A 25579-nucleotide genomic window follows, 5' to 3' on the forward strand; every position below is an offset into this window, starting at 1 on the left:
TGTATTCTGGAGAGAGGAATGTGCTGCATTGAGTCCGACTTATCTTTGTAACTAAAACGATGGCTCGGACCGTGGTTACATTACTACTGTGGTGTAGCTGTTTAATACCCTATTCTTTAGCAGGTAAGAAAGATTTAGAACTGATCTAGGCCTGGTTATGGTTTTTTAGTGAGGTTTGTTATTTAATCTTTCCTTCCTTCGCCATTGTAATTTGCAAGGCGGGAACTACCCTAGCTTTGTTCGTCGCTTAGCATTAGGATCAGCTTGAACATTAAAACAGTTTGGGATGATCCGAAAGTGAAAGTTTTTCTTTTGTCAATCGAACTTCTTTATAACTCGATGCCTGATCCTTCGCCAGGAAAGGGTTAAACGTTATTGTTATGTACTCAGTCGCAGTTCTTGAGCATAATAAGACTCGAACCTTTTGTGCTTTAGCTTTTAGATATTTGCTCATAATTGTGCATAGGAAATATCCCTGGAGAACCCAAACTTCGCTTGGTAGGATCTCCTACTACTTAATAAACAAACCTCAATCCAAACTAGCACCTTTCTTTGATTGAATTTACACAAACGTTCGAAATTTGTTGCAAGTGTTTGGAAGCCTTTTCAAAGTTCAGATAGACTTTCCACATGGGTGATCACACGCTCGAAATTAGAATTGATCGAACCCTAAATTCCCGAATGAAACGAACCCGTTATAGTGTCAGCTTTAAAGAGATGCGGTCGGTTGTTTTGTCAGTTTGCTGAATGGAACCAAAATGTGAAGGCGAGAAGTTATTTTGTCTTGTTAGGCTGTCCGTCTGTCTGATACAACGATCGAGTTACCAACATTTTAGAGGTTTTATGTAGATTTCATTTACCCGAGTCGTGTCGACTTCATGCACGCAATCCTTCTAGCAAAAAAAAAACCAACTAAGCAAGATATAAAATCATGATTAATCCTAGCGATACCTCGATCGAGACATAGTTCGGAATAATTTGATTGAGTTTTGAGCAAGAAAGATAATGTGGTTCTTGTTGTGTGACAGGTAGAGTCGGTGTAAAAGCCAAAAGATTGATCGCTCAAATCATCTCCTGAATGCCAAGCATTTGTTACGTATTACTTTCTCCTTTTCCTATTGGAAAGAGTTCAGGTCTTTGTCAGATCTCAGATCGCGCAGAGTAATGATATATATATAGGAAGTCTACTTTGTAGAACATATTGCAATGAAAGATTATGAAACTCCTAACGGTAAAATAAATAATACATGTTTGGTTATTATAAGACGAATTATAATTACTCCAGCTTAAAATAATACATTTTATTCAATATACCAGTTTACTAACTGTTAAAATATTACGGGAAAATGCTCTTTTTTCTTTCATATTTTAAACATAGTTTATATGTTTGAAGATTCTATAGATTAAATAATATGGCACATGGCAATTATGTCTTTGACTAAAAGTCGTTTTAATGCATAATAAATCAAGTATCATACATTTTATGTTCAACATTTCAATTTTTCTTTTAAAACGGCATCAAATAGAATTTTAACAGGATTTGCTCTTAAAAACTGGAGTCTCTTTTCGATATGTTGTATTTAAAAGGCATTGAAAAACAGATATTGTTGATATCATTGTCCAAAGAAATTATGAGTCACAAAGAAACTATGTTGATGATTATATATGTTTAACATAATATTCATTTATGCATGTTTATTTTTGTCCTTAGTTTTGGTCAAGCATGGAAGAACTTTTTCCATATTTGTTATTGCATTTAAAAGTACCTAAAATGTAAAACCATAAGTCAAGTAAAAAGTTACTTGTAAAAAAACTTTAAATTGATCATCCATGAGTTTGAATCTTGGGCTTTTTACAAAAAATATATTTAGTTATAAAGATAAAACCAAACCATATAGTCATGAAGAGGAAACTAACGGGAATCTATGAGAAATCATACTTTTCTCGATAAAATTTGATAATTATGAATACTTAAGATCAGGCACAACAATTAATTTATAAATGGAGAATTTATTTTTATTTTTGCTAATTTAAAGGGTTTTATAGGGAGTTAAGATATTTTCGACATCCAAGTATAATAGTATTTAATATCATAACACGATTATATTTTAAAAACCTGAAATTTTTAGAACAAGAAAAAACTGATGCAATTTGTATCGCCAGCTATATATAATATCATTGTGTCTAAGCCTAAAAGACAATATATAGATCTTAAAAGAATCCTGGCAATTCATGTTCAAATAAATATAAAATAAGTAGAGTAAAGCAAAGGAAGATAAATTGGAGAACCTGAAAAAACCCTACATGTCACTATGCATGCTTCCCAAAAAGGATTTTAAAAAAGCCTATAAGAGTTATATGACAAAAAATGTTTTTGCCATTTATATACAACTGTAGACCTAATTATAATAGACCAATTAAACTCCTGTATAAGTTAGTGATTGAAATTGATTTACACTTTTAATCTCCAGGAAAATGAAATTGATATTAATTAGGGTGTTTACTTGAGGTAGTGTTTGAGTAAAAACAAGCTTTTTTGTTAAGTGAATAGTATTAATATTCCATTCATTTTACACAACCAAAACTCGTTTTTGCTATTCAACACCTTAAATAGCTATGTGTGAAGCTCCCGTTGGCAGCCACTATATACTCCATGTATGACCTTAGAGCAAAGTACTAACAATGCTAGTATGAATTATATAGTTAAGGATGATTTGAGAGGAGGGAAGAAAAATCAAAGCGTTGGAAGAATCCTCAGATCTGAGTCAGGAAGATAAATTAACCAACCAATATAAACTCACCTCACATCGAGGTACAATATCTGGGAATGCAACCCAGGACATCAGAACCACTATCCTACCCCAAATGACCACTAGAATCAAATAAAAAAGCATTACAATAGATTTCTTAATTTCTTTCCAGCTGATACCGAAGGATACTTCGATGGAAATGCTTATGCTGAGTACCTGCTCCACAGAAAACCAGTCAAAAGCAGCAATAATAACATAAGTTTGTCATTTAGAACTGTCCAGCCCAATGGGCTGTTACTGCATGGCGATAGTACTGGTGATGAATTTGGAGATTATTTTACCCTTGAACTCATTGGTGGAAAACTTAGGTGAGTTTGTATGCCTTTTGCTCTTCATTATAGGAATAAAAATTGTCAGTCTGTCACTTGCATTATAGCATTCTTGGACTACACTACCAGAATCCCTTGCACACTTTCTTTTTTCAGTTAATTAGCACCAACTGTAAAATGGAATTAATTAAAAATGGTATTAGTAACATAATTTCAATAAAAGTGCAGTGTTTTAGATTTATTAGCAAATTCTGAAGCAAAATCTTGCTGTAATTCAAAAACTATCTATATGCATGGCACATTTTGCCTTTAAGGTGGCTGACTACTTTTCAACATGCAATTTGATTGAGCACACGATGTGTGTGCGCTCAGAAAACAGCTGAATAATCTTCACGATTTTATTGAAGAACCATACACGTTTTAAACTTCAAGAGGGCAAAACCCTCAAATTTTGCATGGGACTCTATATTTTTTGTTATTTTCCGGAATAACAGGTAATATCCCATTATTTTTTATAAGTTTAAGACAATTCTGTTATTAGAACAATGTAAAAAATCGTTGTGCTCAATTTTTACATAACTTGCACACCTTAAAACCTGAACAAAAAAAGTTTATCCATTGTCTACAATAGGTTATCAAAACAACTGTTATTAGTATTTTATAAATATAATGTAAGATACGAGTTCAGAGAAAATTACTTGTGTTTCTTCCTTAGTTTCGGTTTTATGAGCTTTATTTTTGCTATTTTTCTTCCAAAATCGTACAAACTTATTATATTGTCAATAATAATATTTAGTTTTGTTTGTAGTTGACAAAACCATTTAAAACACCTCTATTATTGATTTATGTCCACAGTTTCTTCCAGTTGTGCAATCCTTAATCAGCGTTCGCTGTTCCCACTTCAACCTTTTATATACATATATATATTAACACAAATTATAGTCATGCATACAGCTGTGTGATGAATATAATTTACTAAGAAAATACTTATAATTAATAGTTGATGTTTTAAGATTCTCAAATTTATTGCACTCCAAATATGCAATTAAAAAATAATGTCAAAAAATATCATTTTTATAATATTAATTATTTGTTTGGTAATCCAAATTAAAAATGTAAACCAAATTTTTATATCATAAAATTTTCAAAATAACACAAGACTGCACTTTGTCAAATTTTTTATTCTTTGAAACCCAAAAATTAAGTCTTTTTAGGGCTTAAGCTTACATTAAAAGTGTCTTTAAAGCTTAATATGTAATTTAGTTTGGTCAAGTAGATCCCAAATTAATCCCGAATATCTTCGTGCTTAGTTCAAAGTATCAAGCCCTAATACCAGACATCTTGAGTTCTGGCTATACTAGCTAGCTTAGGGTTGTTTGGTTATTGAAATATCTACTTACCATGACCAGCCTTCTAATAATCCTCTCTTGTGCACATGCATACTCTAAGTAAACTATAGAAAACTTATTAGATTTGAAGAGATGACGTTGTATATTTAGAGTAATAATACGTACTACAGTTTTTTTTTGTTTTTTTTTTTGTTTTTTTTTTGTTGTTTTTTTTTTTGTTTTTACGTATTACAGTTGCCGCTGAGAGGTTTGAATGCAGGTGCAGTGTACGTAGTTGGAGCTTCCTTATTTGCAAATGACTATTTACTCTTTTGTGTAGAGATGCGCGGAAAAACAATGCAATATTTATAAATGGTGAAAAATCGCTCCAGAACTCATTCGTGTTATATAATAAGAAAACTGTAAATTGAACCGGCTGTGCCACAGGGAAGCAGTTATTTTCAGACCTGAGCGTATGAGATAGGTAATACATAGAGAAGTATTTATAGGAGAAAAGAGAAAAGGGGGAAAAGAAAGAAAGAGAGAAAGAAAATAAGAAAACAAACGAGGGAATGATGTCCTTGAAGGGAGACTAAATAAAGATCAAAGAAAGAAGGAAATAGGAAGTACGAACGAATAAACAAATAAAAGAATGAAGGAAGGAAAGAAGCGAAGAAAGAAAGAAAACAGGGAGTAACAGAGAGTAACAGAGAGTAATTCAGTCACTTAATCCTATTTTTTTTATGCTAATAGATTCGCTTTAAGTTTTGGCCGCCATCAAGGCGTAGATGACATGAAGAACATCACCCTTGGTGACGAGTTGGCAGACAATCGGTACCACACAGTTAATATCGAACACAATGGCCGCGAAACCTGGGTGAAACTCGATACCAGTACACTGGGAGAAAAACACCGACGCATTGAGACGCGTTACAAAGAACTCTACCTCGACGACTTTTTCTTCATTGGCGGTGCCCATGACTTCCGTAGGCTTCGAGACATCATTTCTGGAGCCAACTTTAACGGATGTCTGAAAAAAGTGATGTTTAATGACTGGAACTTGCTGTTGTCTCTTGGCGGCGATGCTACTACACTAAGAAAGTACGGTGTCAAAGACATCTGTCCTGGGGACACAGAGTACCATCCGTTCACACTCAATGGCAGTCCTTCCCAGTTCACAACCTCTATAAACCCGAGGTCGAACGAGCTGAAGGGTCGCCTTAAATTCCGTACCTACAAAAACAAAGGAACACTCTTAACTCAGAAGAAAGCAAACGGTAAGGGATTCGAACTGACCTACGAGACCGAAGCTGTGGAACTGAAGGTGTACATCAAAGACAACCCAACGATTGTATCTGTAAGGCAGGTGTTCAAATATCAATCTGTAGATAAAGGAATGTGGCACGATATTGACTTTGAAATCAGTGCAGCTCGTATTTCTATCACCGTCGATTCCATTAACGACAACAGACCCCCTGGATCTGAATTCCCTCGAGATTTTTTCACCGGGAATGTCTTGGTTGGAGGGGACTATGTTGGCTGTATATGGGACCTGACTCTAAACGACGGAAAATTTGACCCTAACACACAATTAAACAATCCTAATATCCAACTCGATGTCTGCAACATTACTGATTTCTGCTTCCCAAGCACCTGCAAGAACTTTGGCAAATGTTCCCAGGATGGCAAAACCTTTGCTTGTGACTGCTATGGCACCGATTACAAGGGATCTGTCTGCCAATTACGTAAGTACTTTGGCACGATATTAAAGAAAAACGTTTGCGCATGCGTGCATTTCAGCACGTTTTCTAAGAATTTTGAAGAGTTGGAATGAGAAAATAAAGCACACGGGGGTTGGCAAAACACGAGAGAAGTGGTAGGAGAAGCACGACGCGTAGCTGAGTGCTTCTCGACACTTCTCGAGTAATCTGCCAATCTCCAAGTGCTATATAACTCCACACAGCACAGCAAGCAAGTTTTTTATTTCTTTTATAAAATACAAATTACATGAATGACGAAACTGAAAGTGTGCGGTGGTGCTGTGTGCTCTCATAAAGCACGCGCTCCCAAAGGAAAAAATAAAATGGGAAAGCATTACATCAGAGCCGAGGAGGTCTATTTTAGAAGGCGCAGCACGGCTTGGCTTTGGTGGTAGATAATAACACATTAAACATCCAGATATATCTGGAAGCCGTTATCGTCGTAGGGAGTGATTCTTGATACGGTTATCGGCTATACCGATTTGCAACGCGCAATGCAAGCTATCAAATTACGATACGTCTGTTATGTAAAGTCTTGCATGGTAGCATTGCATGTTATCCTAATATCCCCATGTATCTATTTTACCTTCTGTTACATCTTCTTATTCTTCTTTTTTAGCCAAGTATTATCGTACTTGTTACGAACTTCGAGAAGAAAACATTGATATGGAAACAGGCAACTACACCATTGATCCTGACGGTCCTGGCCCTGAAAAACCCTACCAAACAATTTGCAACATAACAACGGAACTTGATTGGTTTGAGAACGAGATATCTCGAGTTTGGACCGAGGTTAAAAGCATGGATTATAATGTAATGCTTCAGAAGTATCCTCCAGAAGAAGCAAGAAAACCAGAATCTGTGATTCGCGATGTTATATACAAGCCGTCATTCTACTCTGCCCAGACGGTGGCTATGGCAAGCGAGTATTGTCGTCAGTTTGTGGAATATCTGTGCACCAATTCCAAACTGCTTAATAATCTAAATCCAGCTTATGGGCATTGGGTGGGTACCCATGGACGACATTACTACTATTGGGGTGGAGCCACTAACAGTGAAGCTGATCGTGGAAAATGCGCTTGTGGAACAAGAAAAGATTGTATTAATAACAAGAATTGTAACTGTGATGCTGGCCTAGACACCCTTGAAAGTGATGAAGGATATCTTTTTGGATCCAACGGACAGACCCTACCCGTCTCTCAAGTTCTGTTTGGTGATGTCGACATTGACAACGATCATTATGCTAACTACACAGTAGGGAGTCTTTACTGCTACGGTAAGTAAGAGAGAGGGAGTGAAAGGTATACATCATATGGGTCTTAAAAAATATCAAATATCAATCTTGTGAGATGGATAAGGTATCATTACTGAGGTCCGAGAGCTTATGGCTTAGGGACTGTACATTTCTTATGGGCATGGGGGAGGGGGGGGGGGGGCTGGTTGGATTTAGGGAGCACGTAAAAAATATAGTATCTAAGGTGGCCACTTCAAAAATATTTGCTGGATAGAAATCTATCATTAAAAATCATTATGTTTTGATAGGAGGTACGTAATAAAAAACAGTTTGGGAAGGAGACATTTTGTTATTTATAATCCACAAAATCCCACCGCAGCCCCTGATTATAGAGGCTTTGCATCATCACGAGACGGCGGCAATGTTAAATGGCAGGAACAATGCACTCGCTTTACATAGTGAAAATAATCCAATTCCCAAGAGCAAAGGGATTTTATTTTTCTATCCCTTCTAACCACAGGCAGTCCAAGCTGTATTATGGGCTCCGGCACGTGATAGTGCAAGGCCTCTATCGAACCTTTTTTTGGTGTTAGCTCTTACACAAAAAATTAACAATGAACTTTCCTTATTGGTCCAACTTTATATTGACCTTGTTTTGATGTGATTAATTGCAGGAAGGGCAAACAATACCGCTACGTTCCTACGGGAAGACGGTATCATCAGCCTTCGCTATCGTGAAGGAACCCTTGATGGTGACAATGGCCATATATCTTTGTACTTCCGCACTCCTTATGCCCGTGGAATTCTGTTCCACCAAGGCGACAAAACCAAAAACACTCGGGATTTCATCCGTGTGGCTATCACATCCAACGATACACTGACTCTTTCTTTTGACATTGGCAACGGACCACGGGAAATTTCTATCACATTGCCGAAAACCGAATTCAATACCAACAGACTTTGGCATTCAGTTATCGTTTGGCATAATATAAAAGAGTTTGGCCTGCGAGTCGATGGAGTCGAAAAAACCCTTTTGAATCCTTTGCAGCAGAGCAAACAACTCGATGTTGTGGGCAACTTGTTCATTGGAGGTTACATGAAGGATCTAATGGAAGGATTTGTTGGATGTATTAGAGGACTGGTAAGTAAAAGAAGATCTAAAAAGCACACTTAAGTACATGCACCTCTGTTGCTATAAAAGATTATGTGCGAATCAAAGTGGTTTAATTTCAATATTATACAAAAAAATGCGCCTTTTGGAATGACACAACCTCGTTTCGAGCACTATTCTCTCATCAATCTTACATGCAGGTTATGAATTAGGTATAGGAATTTTTTTACTTCAGGGGCGGGATTTTCCGGGGGGGGGGGGGGGGGGGCGAAATTCAAAAATCAAAAATTTTAATTTTGCAAAACTTAGCAAAGAAAGTTACCGTATAAATTCCTAAAAGCTGCTGTTTCTTTTTGGCCAAGAAGGGGGGCCATGACTATCCCCCTTGTCTAAGCCCTCGTACTTATTTCATCGATTGTGGACTCAAAATCAAATTCGCGACACCTCGACGAGTTTTCAACGAGTTTTCGAGGCAGAAAGTATTGATATTAGACTGATTTCAAGTCCTGTCAAGTAAGTCGTGAGACTATCTTTATTTGCAGTATTTTAAAAGTCCTTCGCAGTATAAGAAAGTAATTGTAAATCGCAAGATACAAGTGAAAAGCGCCTTACTGTTGTTACTCGACACACACTTGCAACCAATCACTTAAGCTTGTGATCCTCTATTGTAACTAAATACAAGACTTGGGGTTTGGTTTGAAAATGATCCGAAATAAATTAATAAGATATATATATATAACCTCCTTCACTCTACACCCATGTTCATCGAGAAGATTTAATTTTTTAAACGATTTCCTTTAGACCATAAATGGAAGAGTCATCGACCTGGTCAAATTCGCCAAAGAAACTGACTACGTGAACCCCGGATGTGAAGGTTCTTGCGCAACGAAGAACGAATGTCAGGGCGGTGCGCGGTGCATCGATGATTATAACATTTATCGATGTGATTGCCACCTTACTCCTTTCTATGGTTACTTCTGCGAAAAAGGTAAATAAATAGACGGCAGTGTGTCGTCCCCTTGAGTATGATTATAACATTTATCGATGTGATTGCCAACTTACTCCTTTCTATGGTTACTTCTGCAAAAAAGGTAAATAAATAGGCGACAGTGTCCTTGAGTATGATTTCTTTGTTTACCAAGGGTAACGATATAGTTAAATGGATTCCAATTGTGACAAAAATTCTTGAAATCACTTAAAGGTGTTATTTAAAATAGCTGATGAAACTTTGAAATCGATTTTAAGTTTGTCTGGAAAATGTCAGCTGAAAGCCATTGTGTAAACTCATAATCTTAACTAAAACTCGTTTAGAAAATTCTTGGTTCGAAATTGTGCGATGAAAACTGGTTTTCAGTACTTTCCCCTCCACCCCGAGAAGTTTGTGCCTCAACACCCTCAAAACGTTTGAAATTTAAATATGGCGATAACATGCGTGGTATTTGATTATTTCAGACTGGGGAGCATCTTTCAAGGAGCAGGAAAGCTACTTGATTTACACATGGCCTGAGGCCCAACAAGACGCTAAGGGTACAGATTTTGCCATCGGATTCAGAACCACACAGTGCTCTGGAACCATCATGACTATGAAAAGCACTGACCCAAACTACTATTTCGCGATCTCTATTGAAGTGAGTGACCGGCTGCGTTTTGAGTTCAAGTCTGGAGACAAAACCGACGGAGCGTTGGAAATCAAACCACCTAATGGCAAATCCTTCTGCGACAATAAGCGTCACATATTTTCTCTTGAAAGGATGGTGGACGAAATCGTATATAAAGTCGACGGACTCTCAGAGATAAGAATGGAGGTCCCAAGGTTGTCAAGAATATTCAAACAGCCAAAAAGTATCATCATTGGTGCTACCGGACGTGGCCGATTCGAGGGCTGCATTTCTGGCGTCAAGATCACTAACTGGCCAGACGAGAAAACGAAGCTGCCTACTGTAGAGCCTATCAAATGGAGCGAGTATGATTTTACTCATACTGATGAGATCGAGAAGGTTGGTATTGCACGGGATAAATGTGGTCCTGAACCTGAAGTTCCTCCTATTCCTACACGCCCCATTCCAGGGCCACATGGTGCGACTACCCCTCCTCCTGGACCCCCTGGGGGACCCGAGAAGGGCAAGCGTAAAGTAGCAGACGAGAACACTGCAATCATAGTGATAGTGGTGTTGTTGGTTATCCTAATTATCATCGCTGTATTGGTACTCTTGTACTGGTACTATGCTAAAAATAAGGGTGTCTATCACACGCACGAAGATGATGATCAAGCCAGAGCATCCGAGCCTTTTATCGATTTACAACCCATCTCAGCTGGTGCTGCGCCCGCGGGTGCACCAGAGAAGAAGCAAGAATGGTACATCTAGGTGTGGCCTAAACGTGTGCGAAACGCCTTGTCTTATACTCTTTACAAGATAATATGATGATTGGAAGACTAGATCAGTTTTGCCATACACCTAACAAAGGCAACCCAAACTCCAGTAAGCTTTGTTAAAGACATTTAATGTTACATTCCCTAAACACTATCGTTTGGTTTCGTATTCGTAATGGTATGTAACTTTTGGCTTTTTAATTTGGCTCGTAATAGGTTTTAACATCAACCCAACTACTAAAGCTGGTTTGATGGAGTATAAAGAATACAAATTGATACCAACATCAGCGATCATATTCATGTATAAGAAAAATCGATATATAGAGCGTTTTCTCAAGGTTGCGTGCGCGTCAAAATTTAAGGAACTTGACGGGCCACGATACCAGAACACGAGTATAAACATGCATTGCTATGATATTTTTTCGATAAGAATTCATAAATCGATTATTCTCCTCTTTAAATATAAAACTGTCTTCTCAAATTTTACTGAATTTGCGTTTTTCAGTTTTGTGGCCCGTCAAGTTGGATATGCACGCAACCTTGAGAAAACGGTCGATACTTTTGTAACTTCGTAATAAATCAGCCAACTAAACTTAAGAAAACGTGTTCGTAACTTTGTTAAAAAATTAAAAACATTTCGTAATTGGTAAAATATATTTTCATGTAAAATTGTCTGAACAAGAAATATAAAAATAAGACGCATTAGACGGCAGACTAAAGCTACTTCTTCACAAGTAACTTGGTTTTTATTATGCGATAATCAAACGTAATAATTCAAAAACAACATTGATTCTAGCTAAGTTTTGTTTTACCAAGCTGTTGTAAAAATTAATCCATACAGTTTTAATATGATTATTCCTAGTGGTATACGACTGCTGCATGCTTTGTCTGTGTTAGCTCACACGTAACTTCAGAAATAAGGGGTAAAACATTAGAAAATATGTCTAACATTTTCTAAAGATTAAGAGCAATTCCTGTTTGCCTTGTGACATCACAGACGCCATATTGGAGGAATGAACTGATTTTGTTTGTTGTCATCCAATATGGCGGTCAATTTTTTTTTCACTTCATTTGGGTATGCTATCACCCCTAGAATATACGAAACCTGTTTTTCTAGAGTAACGTCAGTGTTGATCCATGAGAATAAAGCTTATCAATCAGCACAAATGTAGTATCAAAAAAATTTCCATGAGCTTTAATTTGAAACTAGGTGGTTGTGAGTCGCATTTTCCCGTGTAATATTACTAATACTTGATATTCATTGTCGCATTGCTCAGCACAGCACAGGCCAAAGCTTTTTCAGGTTCCCTATTTTGGTAGATGTAGAATAATACTTTCATTTGATTTGATTGACTTAATTTGCATGCTTACCACTAATGATAGTTAACCATAATGATAACTCACGAAACTCAAAATGTGTTGTCAATAATCTGTAAAGGAGTTTTTTAAACAATAAAATCGAGAAAACTGAATCTGTTTCAAACTTTGAAAGAAAATATTTTATAACACGTCAACGACTCCGGGTCAAGGATAAAACGCAGATAAAGAAAACGATGAAACCCTCGTTAAAAAATCCAGAGAGCGCTCAGATATTCTTCGTTTGCAATAGACGTCATAGCCGCCATGTTGGAAGAATTTGACAAAATATTTTTAAATGAATTCTTTTGTTATATCCAACATGGCGGACATCCCTTTTGTTGTGCTCTCTTGGGATTGATTGGAAACCAAGAATAAGACATAAGCCGGTGTATTTCTTCTATATAGCCACAGACCGACCCGTTAAACTAGCTTTCGTACAGGGTATTCTATTATTTTCTAGCTTCGACATATCGTAGTAACTCCTCAGCTTTATCTCTACTATTCATAAAGCGCATGAAGTACAACCATGAAATAAAAAAGTTGGTATACTGGTACTATTTAGTGACTAATAGTTGCTATCACTCAACCAGAACATTCATTAAGACAAATACACAAGAGACCATTTGTGTCTTGTTTAATGAATGTTCTGGTTTCAAAACGCGAGGAGTGGTTGCCCAATTCTCCCTAGCCAGTGGCTCATGGATAATGCTATCGAAGGTGCACCCCATCAGACTATCAGTGCTCCTTAGTACGAGTATTTAAAGATACCGTAAAGCTCTACACAGAACACATAGAAAAGTCAAAACGGACGTGGTGTATATCCTGAGGATTGAACCTTGGACTACGCTACAACTAAGCTACGACTGTTCCTAAAGGAAGCTGCTCCTGAGGGGAGAAGAATGTTTCCAACTAGATCCAAAAATAATTTGATCAGGCGTCCCCACTTTTCAAACCGCTTAGCCCTCTAGGGTAATTATGTTAAAAAAGATCAAATCGTCTGGAAAACCTCAAAGGTGAGAGGTTGCTTCGCCTGTCTTCTGTGCTAGTTCTACGTCTTCCTCTCGCTGCAAAGGACTTTTACAGCAAGGAATGCTATAGTCATCTATAGCTGCCTCCGCTGCTTCGATGGTCTGGTGCATTGGGGAAAATAGAGTCTCAGGCAGCCAGTACATTAGCACACCAGCAAGCAATGCAAGAATGCCGAAAATGGAAACAGGAAAAGCGATACTAAGACCAGGTAACTGACCCTGTTGATGTAGAAATTACAAATGTTTTGAAAAGTAGTGTAGTGTTTTTTTTTGTTTTTGTCTTGCCTTGACTATTACTCAATAATTATACCAATTTACCATCTCCAATTACTATTACTATTATGAACTACCATTACCCATTAATGTTACCATTATTATCACCACCACCATCATGTATCATTATTACCATTACCAACCACCATCACCCATTACTGTTACCATTATTATCACCATCACCATCATGTATCACTATTACCATTAACCATCACCATCACCCATTACTGTTACCATTATTATCACCATCACCATCATGTATCACTATTACCATTAACCATCACCATTACCCATTAATGTTACCATTATTATCACCATCACCATCATGTATCATTATTACCATTACCAACCACCATCACCCATTACTGTTACCATTATTATCACCATCACCATCATGTATCACTATTACCATTAACCATCACCATCACCCATTACTGTTACCAATATTATCACCATCACCACCACCATCACCATCATGTATCACTATTACCATTACCATCACCATCACCCATTACTGTTACCAATATTATCACCATCACCATCACCATCATGTATCACTATTACCATTACCATCACCATCACCCATTACTGTTACCATTGTTATCACCACCACCATCACCATCATGTATCACTATTACCATTACCATCACCATCACCCATTACTGTTACCAATATTATCACCATCACCACCACCATCACCATCATGTATCACTATTACCATTACCATCACCATCACCCATTACTGTTACCATTACCATTACCAACTACCATCATCCATTACTATTACCATTACCAACTACCATCATCAACTACTATTACCATTACCATCACAATCACCATTATGTATTACCATTACCAACCACCAATGACTATCATCCATTACCATCTGTTACAAGTAAAGCAGAAAGATGGATAAGCACTATTTACCATATGGAGCAGAGTGAAGACACTTACCATCATAGCTGCATAAGGAGATAAGATTCCACCCAAACGAGCACTTGTGGATCCTGTTCCTTGAGCGGTGTTCCTGTATTAGTGTGATTAGTGAATAGACAGACAATATTGAGTGTAAAATGGACATCCATTTATCCGTCAATCCAATATGTAAAAATTCATTATTTATTTAGTATCATATTTATTTACTATACGTTATTGTTTTATTGCTTACCTCAGCACTGTTGGAAAGAGTTCTGAAGTGATCAGATAAACCCCCGTCCAGTTGCAGTCGATGAAAATGTAACCAAGAAGAGAAAGTACCGTTGTGGCTAGAGGAACATCTGGAATGCAAATGTTGGATGGTGTTGGATGGTTGTAAGGTGAGAGTGTGGATGGTTGTAAGGTGTCGGTGTGGATGGTGTTGGATAGTTGTAAGGTGACAGTGTGGATGGTATTGGATGGTTGTAAGGTGTCAGTGTGGATGGTGTTGGATAGTTGTAAGGTGACAGTGTGGATGGTATTGGATGATTGTAAGGTGTCAGTGTGGATGGTGTTGGATGGTTGTAAGGTGTCGGTGTGGATGGTGTTGGATAGTTGTAAGGTGTCGGTGTGGATGGTGTTGGATGGTTGTAAGGTGACAGTGTGGATGGTGTTGGATGGTTGTAAGGTGACAGTGTGGATGGTGTTGGATAGTTGTAAGGTGTCAGTGTGCATAGCGTTGGAGATTTCTAAGGTGTTCGTATCTTACCTTCGTGAACGGCTAGGACAAGCAATAACGTTATTCCAACACTCATAATCAAGAAACTGTAACTAATACGACGACCAAATCTAAGAAAAAAGCGAGTTAAAGTATTACAAATGGCGCCTTTACGAAGAGAAAACCTGAATAGTACTCTTACTTCAGATATATTAACCATGTTGCGGGCACTCGAAGTAATGTGGCACTCTTCATGATGGTGTAGTTCACATAGATATTACCAGCCAGTTGAGTGAGAAACAAATAAATCCCAAAATAAACAAACGCCACTACAAACCTTTAATACAAAAAAAAAGATAAATTAAGCAATTCTCAAACTGAATGAGATTTTAGGATTAAAGGAGAAAGACCGCGTGTGGCACGAGTACTTGATGAAGTCACTTTAATTTGAAGTTGCCTACTATTGACGATATAGTAAAGAAAATCAATTCAAATATTGGTATTTGCTTTGTTTTATAGAAGTATAAAGGTTTTGTACCATCACATGCCCATCCCATAATCCTGCTTGGGCTTCCTGTGGTTAGATGGCAGAACAATAAAATCCCTTTGCTCTTGGGAATTGACAACTGTATTGTTCCGGCCATCTAAAATGGCTGCCGTCACGTGATGATGCAAAACCTCTATTGGGAATAGGATAGGAATAAGGTCGGAAGTTTCAGTGGAGTACTCCTACCGCCTTCCCTCATCGGGTTGAGGTTTTGGGCTCCGGGTGGAATGGACTTCCCTTAATGGAATACTTCGGCTATACGGCGGCCATCTTGAATCGCAAGGCATTATGGGGCGTCCAGGGGGAAAAAAAGGGGGTTCGTTAGAGAAATGACGTCGATTACAACTCACCACAATATACAATATAATACCACAAAAGATAATTGAAAATTAAAAAAATAAGACAGCAAATCGATCACCTTTACTCATAAAATAAAGACAAACACACGAAACTCTATATGTTTTCCGTCATCTTTGTTTTGTTTTGGCCCCTGGCAAGGTGGCCGCGGTATCGTAGAAGTAGTCCATTACGAAATGCCCCATAAAAATATAATTTATCATATTTTCACCATACCATTGATAACAAATAGTTGTCCATTACGAAATGTCCCATAAAAATATAATTTATCATATTTTCACCATACCATTGATAACAAATAATTGCTGTCCATTTTCTCAGTTTTGGTGTACGAACGAGGTCGATGGGCGTATAATGTTTGGTTCGTTTCTCTTTTAACACCTGATCTTTTCTTATGTCTTCGATCAGAGTTTTTAGAATATTTGGATCTATGGGCTTGTCTTTCTTGCCTCCGTACAGCATGAGCTCTCTATGGGCTTCTTCAAGCTGGTTATGGGCGATTAGCCATCGAGGAGATTCGGGTATCATCCTGTGGGGATAAATAAGTTTAAAGCTGTACACATACTTTTATTGTTTCGTCTCAATATAATTTCAAGTCCGTTTAATAGAGACCTTTTGCATCAGGTTTACCACTAACCGCGAGGAATCAAGCCCAGAAACACGCCGGCAAACACACAGAAACACTCAGCATTAATGAAATTCAATATGGCGGCTCTTCCAGCAACAACTTCGTTATGACGCCTCGCTGAATGTCGAAGGTTTGACGGAAAACACCCGACCTCGAACTGCAGTTTGAGGTTTGCGGTACCTAGCAAGAACGTCGTGCTATAGGTCTCTATTGAGAAATGTATGCTAGTTTATGACAGGTGTCTCATGATTTTGAAGACTAGCGGTGCGGTCGTGGTCATGATTGAGTGATGGTGAAGCGTTTTTCATTGAATGAGCAAAGTTCTCCTTCACATTTCATAGAACCCTGAGGAAGGAAAAACGAAGTACCCAAAGAAAAATCTACGAATCAACGAAGAGACCCAAAAACCTCTTCTCACGTGTGAACCCGAGTACTCTATCACTATGACCGCGTCTTTGATTCACAAATATTTAGTTCTCGCACACTGTCATTGGCTTAAAACGCAACCATTTCGATTCGGCCATACCCTGACAAGGAGACAGGATTTACCCTGATTTACCCTTAAATAGGGTTGGGGGATTAAAAAAATATGGTACAAAACTTAAGCCCTCTCACCCTCCCCACATCCCCCATCAGACATCACCTCCAAAATGGAAAGAGCAAAACTGTTGGCACGGTAATAGCAAGTAGGAGCATCCTCCAATCGGGTAAGAAGTACGTAAACAGCACGAATAGTATTCCAAAGGTGTTGTAAAATGCATAGGTTAGGTTCCCGACAGCTGTACGTTTGGATGGACCAACCAACTCCATTGAATAAATGTAAAGTGCAAGCATGATTCCAGTCAGGCCAAATCCCACCAGAAACCGCAGGACAGCCAGAAGAATAATATTGTTAGCAAACGATGATGCCACACCAAATATTAGCTAAAGAAAACAACAATTAACAAGGATTTGAAAAAGGATTTTTGGGTAACAATCGCCTAATAATGTAAAATGCAATGTATACCAAATTGAATGATATTGATGATACTAGTGATGATGATAAGTGGTGTAGGTAGTGATGATGGTGTTTACTGGTGGTGGCGATGATGATAAGTGGTGCAGGTAGTGATAATGGTGTTTACTGGTGGTGGCGATGATGATAAGTGGTGTAGGTAGTGATGATGGTGTTTACTGGTGGTGGCGATGATGATAAGTGGTGCAGGTAGTGATAATGGTGTTTACTGGTGGTGGCGATGATGATTAGTGGTGTAGGTAGTGATGATGGTGTTTACTGGTGGTGGCGATGATGATTAGTGGTGTAGGTAGTGATGATGGTGTTTACTGGTGGTGGCGATGATGATAAGTGGTGTAGGTAGTGATGATGGTGTTTACTGGTGGTGGCGATGATGATAAGTGGAGTAGGTAGTGATGATGGTGTTTACTGGTGTTGGCGATGATGATTAGTGGTGCAGGTAGTGATGATGGTGTTTACTGGTGGTGGCGATGATGATAAGTGGTGTAGGTAGTGATGATGGCGTTTACTGGTGGTGGCGATGATGATAAGTGGTGTAGGTAGTGATGATGGTGTTTACTGGTGGTGGCGATGATGATAAGTGGTGTAGGTAGTGATGATGGTGTTTACTGGTGGCGGCGATGATGATAAGTGGTGTAGGTAGTGATGATGGTGTTTACTGGTGGCGGCGATGATGATAAGTGGTGTAGGTAGTGATGATGGTGTTTACTGGTGTTGGCGATGATGATAAGTGGTGTAGGTAGTGATGATGGTGTTTACTGGTGGCGGCGATGATGATAAGTGGTGTAGGTAGTGATGATGATGTTTACTGGTGTTAGCGATGATGATAAGTGGTGCAGGTAGTGATGATGGTGTTTACTGGTGGTGGCGATGATGATAAGTGGTGTAGGTAGTGATGATGGTGTTTACTGGTGGTGGCGATGATGATTAGTGGTGTGTGTGTAGGTAGTGATGATGATGATTACTGGTGGTGGCAATGATGATAAGTGGAGTAGGTAGTGATGATGGTGTTTACTGGTGGTGGCGATGATTGTGGTGATCAGCGGTGTAGTTGGCAGTTAGAGCTATTCACCCTTCGTGCAACAGGGCCCTGATATTTATTACCAATTCAAAAAACACACAACTGAACTTACCATAATAGCATTGCAAAGAAAAATACATTTCTTTCGTCCCCAGGCGTCAGACATCATTCCTGTCACAAACGAACCAATCAGCATCCCCACAAAGTAGGAGGACTGTACTATAGCAGCCAAGAAAGCCCGGTCACAAATCAGGTTCCACTTGTAAGAAAAGAATGCATAAACTAATTAGAATGACAAGGAGAGTGTATGGTTTTACCTTCTATAGGCGGGGACAAATTAGGTGACACTTCACTAGGAACAATGCAAGATCAGGTCCTCCCTAGTGTGTCCCGACCTAGTGTGTCTCGACCTAGTGTGTCCCGACCTAGTGTGTCTCGACCTAGTGTGTCCCTATCTAGTGTGTCACGACCTACTATCACCCGTCCCAGTGTGTCTCGACCTAGTGTGTCATAGTGTGCCCATAGTTTTGATCGAATTTGGACCATTTTCTCACCTTGTCATAAGATAACAATCAATTATAGAGACTGAAAAAGAGTTTGAGGACATTTGAACGCATTTTCACTGGGTTTTTTTCCCCTCCACTATTCTTCGTTCGCAACCACGTGTATTTTGCTGGTGCTAAAGTGCTTTTTGATTCTAATCAAAAAACAATCCTTATGACCATGTAGAGCTACTTATAATACAACTCTGAGCAAAATATTGGAGCATTATAGAATTTCTAAAACGAGCTATGAGCTATGAGCTATTATAGTGTAAATGTATGGCGAAAACTTGCTGGATGATATCTAGTGTCATCCAACATGGCGGCCATAATTTCAGGAAAAAAATTAAACTTATACTTTTACAACACTAAAACTTGTACAACACTAAAAATTTTTGATTTGGCAAAAATATCTTTATTTCTTTGAATTTTCAGACACGTGTTCAGCGTAAGGACCACCAGACCACAAAATAAGATTCGCACAACTCGGAAACAAAACGATGAAACGGTTTGAAATTTTCTACGCTTAGTCACATCATAGTTCTCTAAACAATATCAAAGAATCGAGTTTATAACATTCATGATTAATTTTAAGTTGTTATTTTCTTGCTCTATGACGTCACGTGCAAACGAAGAATGGACTCCATAGGCACCTCCAAGCGCGAATTGTATGACGGTCACGCTTTGTCACTCTTAGCCGGGTAGGCCATAAGAGAGGCTAGGAATCTACAAGGTTTTCGATCTGGTGATCATTCGAGTAGGGAAAAGCCGTTTCAATTTTTGAATACGATTTCTGCTGGGTTTGATTGGCCGAGAGAAAACTGAAGCGACGAAGGTGACCCCCCGTTATTGAATGATTTTGTTTGTCGAAATCTGACTCTGCCTACCCGGCTAAGAGTGACAAAGCGTGACCGTCATACAATAAGCCTTTTCATAGTTTAAGAATCGATCCACTGCGCATGCAATTTTATCCCGAATTTTTCACCTTCTTTTGTTTAATTAAGAACAAAAGAAGGTTTAGACAAAGGAAGGTGAGAAATTCGGGATAAAATCGCATGCGCAGTGGAATCGATTCTTAAACTATGAAAAGGCTTATTCGCGCTTGGAGGTGCCTATGGAGTCTATATCGAGCCGTTGGATGAAAAGTGGCTTTATTATGGAAGAATTTTCGTCCTAGCATGGTTATTTTTAGCAGGAATGGCCCTTTGATCGTACTGGAAGGAAGCATTGGCATTTCTTCTTGGCTGTGCCTGAAAATTGTGGCCGTGGCTCAATTTTTCTAAGATTTATTGAGCTCGGACTTGAGTTTGGTGGTCTTTTAAAAGAGTGTTCGGCCTTGGGATTATTTATAGTAGAGGGAAAAAATTCGATAACCTAGTGAAAATGCGCCCAAATGTCTTCAAACCCGGCCAAGTAATAAAAGACACAACAAGGTATCAAGGTAAGTCGTTTTCATTCAAATAAACTGCAATTTAAAGGATTCGAATTTTGACTGTTATATGCACTGTATTGCAGTGCTTGGGCTGCCTGTGTTTTCACACCTTTTGAAAAATTGCCATTATTTACGAAGAAATGAAAAAGGTTATTTTTGCCACGTTTGAGAAGAAAACATGGACTATAGCTCAGGGTTGTGACCGATTTTGAACCATTTTCGAACCTTTTATACCCTTTCATAAAGGATACAAAAGATATATTTTTAAACCATTTTATTGCAAAAAGCATGCCTTAGCAACAAGATTTAGCGACGTTTAGTAGCCGAACTATAAAGGTTAAGGTGGCTGGACCCCCTCAAGCTTGACCGCTACCTTCCACTTTTGGAACGCTGGGGCATAAACGTGTTTTATCCGATTGCAAATCTTTTTTGCACATAAGTCACATAAAGATTGAATTAATGCTTGATGCAATTTTTAATGAGATCGGACGTCATAACACGTGATTATGATGAAATATTTGTTTTCGTTTAGAAAATAATTTTAGCCTTGCAGAGCGTTCAACACTAAAATGCTTCGTACCACATAATTATATACTAGATGCCTCAATCTGTAGGGATTTTTGAAAAAATCTATCAAGCTAATTATGAGATATTTGAGATTCTTTAAATATAGTGCATAATCTACTTCAAAACTAAACAATGGATTTCATACGGCCGAAATTAATATTTCAGAGCTATATATTCACAAAAGTCATTGCTCATTTAGTTTTACTCTGTATCTAGTTTAAAAGGGAACAATTTGAAGGTAATCGACTTATGCGATTTTGTGAAAACGTATAGTGCATAAGACGGTTTAAACATTTTATGCGCACTTTTCATCGTAGTTTTCTAGTTAATCTTACTAGATCTTCCATTATTCTAAAATTCGCTGATCATTTCTCTCAAAACTACGTCAGGATACAAATTAGAACTTAAACTAATATTACACAAAATTGCAAGACTATTGAACTCATTTAAAGCGATCTAAAGCGAACGAGAAATACAGAAAACATTGATCGTTTCCCAACGATTTGATGCTCTGGGAATTCTATTGTTTGCTAATGACCATAACACCAAATTCTTTCGCACCATGCACGGTCTGATCTCGCTTGGCCGCTTTCCGATTTACTCCCGAAATATGGTTATTTATTTAAACTCAAAAGTCTTGCTCGCTTCTTTCTTGAAGTTTTTATTCGAGGCATGTTCGCCGATTCTATTCACTCACACTGACGGCAAAGTACATCATGACAAACGTCCCACGCTTGAATAAAAAAAACTCTTTATTACCAAACTTCGGGAGTAAATCGGAAAGCAGCCAAGCGAGATGAGACCGTGCATGGTACAAAAGAATTTGATGTTATGATCATTAGCAAACAATAGAATTCCCAGAGCATCAAATCGTTGGGAAAGGGAAAATGTTTTCTGTATTTCTCGTTCGCTTTAGATCGCTTTAAATGAGTTCAATAGTCTTGCAATTTTGTGTAATATTAGTTTAAGTTCTAATTTGTATCCTGACGTAGTTTTGAGAGAAATGATCAGCGAATTTTAGAATAATGGAAGATCTAGTAAGATTAACTAGAAAACTACGATGAAAAGTGCGCATAAAATGTTTAAACCGTCTTATGCACTATACGTTTTCACAAAATCGCATAAGTCGATTACCTTCATATTGTTCCCTTTTAAACTAGATACAGAGTAAAACTAAATGAGCAATGACTTTTGTGAATATATAGCTCTGAAATATTAATTTCGGCCGTATGAAATCCATTGTTTAGTTTTGAAGTAGATTATGCACTATATTTAAAGAATCTCAAATATCTCATAATTAGCTTGATAGATTTTTTCAAAAATCCCTACAGATTGAGGCATCTAGTATATAATTATGTGGTACGAAGCATTTTAGTGTTGAACGCTCTGCAAGGCTAAAATTATTTTCTAAACGAAAACAAATATTTCATCATAATCACGTGTTATGACGTCCGATCTCATTAAAAATTGCATCAAACATTAATTCAATCTTTATGTGACTTATGTGCAAAAAAGATTTGCAATCGGATAAAACACGTTTATGCCCCAGCGTTCCAAAAGTGGAAGGTAGCGGTCAAGCGTGAGGGGGTCCAGCCACCTTAAATGTAACTCGATATCGTACGACATAATTACATATTCGAAAATCCGCAGTCGTGCTGGAAATTGTAGTTGAAAATGGATTTTTTCGATGATTTTGAGATTATAGCATAAACGTTTTGCCTATAATGGCTTCCATTGTACATTATTAGCTCTATGACTGTCAACTTATCTTTACATCACCTTTCAATTCTTTATACTGAACTGAAATCAAGTACACTGTCATTCTAACCAAATATCCCAGTCAACCCTGCCCCTAGTGTCTTGCTGTTTTAACTCGTGGATACGCGAAGCGTAGAAACGAGTTAAATACTTGTACTTCTAGTGCTAACGTTAAAATACGAACATAAGTTACCAACCTCTGATACACTGCTGTGGAAAGGCCCGTCAAACGCGTACGAAGTACACTTATCACAGCACTTCTTGACCGGGCACGTGACATTTGCCGTAGTACAGTGAAACGCAGGGGCACTGAAGGCAAAGACAAGTGCAGAAAACTGGCTGGACACCGGAAACACCAAGAGGTTGAAGCAGACAAACAGGATCCATTGGTGTCTTCCAAATGAGTTGACGTGTTCGAATACTTCATCAAACTCTCGGGCGGCCTTCGAACTTGCTTGTAAGGGCGCTTGCTCTACCATGCTCTTGTTTATCTGCTGGATTAAAACGTAAAAATCAGTGGTTTGGCGTTGTCGGACCGTAAATATTGTATCATATATGTTGAAATTTATGATTATGATGACAACCAACTTTTCTTGGGCCGATTGGTAAAGTCTGGTTGCCTTACGTCGCAGGCAAGTCGGGTACAGTCGGGGACAGTCGGGGACAGTCGGGGACAGTCGGGGACAATCGGGGACAATCGGGGACAGTCGGGGACAGTAAGGAACAGTCGGGGACATTCAGGGACATTCGAGGACAATCGGGGACAGTAGTACCCAACCCCCCCCCCCCCCCCCCGGGGGAGGATACTACTGTGGACCGTGGGGACAGTCGTGGACCGTCGGTGACAGTTGGGGACAGTCGGGGACAGTCGGTGACAGTCGAGAACAATCGGGAACACCGCCTACATGTCGTAATCGCTTGAACTCAACTCACTTTTCGCAGGCATGCCGGCGGCAAACCTGGACAGTCTGTGATGCCGCCGCCGACAAAGTGTTTTCATCATCGGAATTGCGTCCCAGGTAGGACCTGCTGTGACGTGGCATTGCGTGCGTGTCGCCGACATATTGGAACAAGGCTTAACACGGTAGGGTACAAAGGAACCCGGCCAAATCGGCGTTTTACAAATAACCAATTTTCTATTTCAACCCCAAAGATATTGAAACTTGGCCATGAAACACAAGTTCGCAGTTCCCTGCTACGGGTTGACCTTGCGATGATAGATACATGTCAGATACATGTGAATAACTGTAGAAGTTTTTAAAAAAGGTCTCCATCATTGCAACTCCAGGGGCCGGAGGGGAAGGCTATTCCGTCTCAGTAGTTCCACAAAAATATCATATGGATAAATAAGGCATTAATAGTGGCTTCAATCTTATTCAATTTGAAAAACTTGACGTTTGATCTAGTAAACTAGACCTTTAGTGATCTCAACATAATCTTAGGTGGGTAGTCTGGTAAATAGTTTGTAAGGTATGTACATTGTAATTTCGATTAAGATTAAGTTGAGATTAGGTCAACATAAAGCCCAGACAGATTGAATTATTTGATGCTAAGAAGAAGTCACGAGAACCATGGAATATTGTTATGGATTTCCAGCGAAAACGTCTCGACTTACAGGACCACTATGAACGGTGGTTTGTGGGTGTTCCACTGCTCAAACAGGCCCTTGCAATAGGAAATGAACTAAGACCTGTTGGGCATGTGGTGATCTAGAGTAATAAACGATACAGCAAATATTCGTAGCCTCAGGTCACCCGTAAGCGTTTCACACGAAAACAATTGCAAGAGAAGCCCTTTCAATGTTAAAGCATGTGTACGAGTTTCAATACATGTTTTCCTACACTTGTACTGTATGTCGTACCGTGTACGTGTACAGCACGTTTCATATACTAATACCAAGACCAACGGAAGGGCATTTTTTCTACCAATACTCGTAACTATCATTCACTACACACTACCGTCTTCAACATCAATCGGCATCCAATCAAATTTATGGGATAATGGGTCCGAATAATGAAACCAGTGCATATAGTGCTGATCTCCATTACATGCTAACATAAATGTACAGTTTCGATGGAATAAATTGAGCTAGTCAAGAACTCTACTTTTTTTCTGTTCGATCGATTATTCGGATCGACCAGCAGCCAAGCATTCAAACATTTGTTAATTGTCAAAGTAGAACTAGTCAAACTGGATAACGATACGAAACCGTATTAATGATAGTTACTTGGTTAATTTACTTACATTCAGCGATTGCCAATCAACTGAAGTCTTTTACATCTACGAGTTCCTCACAACACACTATCGTAGTCACTACTAAAACATTGATATCGCTTTCGCCAGCCTTTTGACACGAGTGACGCATGTCAATCACTCACTATCTCTAGGACAATCGAATATCACGTTACTTTAGATAACGCTTTGGGATTTTAAAAGTACTAAGCCACATGTGGTATTGAGCTATGTATTGAGGTATTACATGACAAACAAACAACGCCCGATGCCTGTGTAGCAACAGCCCGACCTAAGCTGGAGG

The 25579-nt window shown here is 38.5% G+C and overlaps 2 protein-coding genes across 6 annotated transcripts in view; one reads left to right on the forward strand and one right to left on the reverse strand.

Annotated features, from left to right (window-relative positions):
- Positions 1-12355, forward strand: LOC116295432 (EGF and laminin G domain-containing protein). Its single transcript, XM_031703229.2, has 7 exons — positions 1-123; positions 2923-3118; positions 5161-6152; positions 6787-7443; positions 8076-8542; positions 9314-9500; positions 9965-12355. The coding sequence occupies exons 1-7, from the start codon at positions 60-62 to the stop codon at positions 10876-10878; spliced, it is 3477 nt and encodes a 1158-aa protein (XP_031559089.1). The 5' UTR covers positions 1-59; the 3' UTR covers positions 10879-12355.
- Positions 11586-25579, reverse strand: part of LOC116295434 (organic cation transporter protein) — a 19098-nt gene continuing 5104 nt past the window's right edge. For 2 of the 5 annotated variants that reach the window (XM_031703233.2, XM_031703237.2), the window contains 9 exons: positions 23241-23534; positions 18857-19003; positions 17352-17632; positions 16367-16609; positions 15379-15513; positions 15228-15307; positions 14712-14820; positions 14498-14570; positions 11586-13489 (listed from right to left, as the gene is read on the reverse strand). In XM_031703233.2, the coding sequence (XP_031559093.1) occupies positions 13250-13489; positions 14498-14570; positions 14712-14820; positions 15228-15307; positions 15379-15513; positions 16367-16609; positions 17352-17632; positions 18857-19003; positions 23241-23522 (1590 nt within the window). In that variant the 5' untranslated portion in view covers positions 23523-23534 and the 3' untranslated portion in view covers positions 11586-13249. Of the gene's footprint in view, positions 13490-14497; positions 14571-14711; positions 14821-15227; positions 15308-15378; positions 15514-16366; positions 16610-17351; positions 17633-18856; positions 19004-23240; positions 23538-25287; positions 25395-25579 lie in introns of those variants that run through there. The other 3 variants (XM_031703231.1, XM_031703232.1, XM_031703234.2) reach the window with 3 other exon arrangements.

This window comes from Actinia tenebrosa, unplaced genomic scaffold (genome assembly GCF_029948245.1).
Source record: "Actinia tenebrosa isolate PJP-AT-01 unplaced genomic scaffold, QUT_ActTen_1.0 PGA_scaffold11__36_contigs__length_13525064, whole genome shotgun sequence".
Taxonomy (NCBI): Eukaryota; Metazoa; Cnidaria; class Anthozoa; order Actiniaria; family Actiniidae; genus Actinia; species Actinia tenebrosa.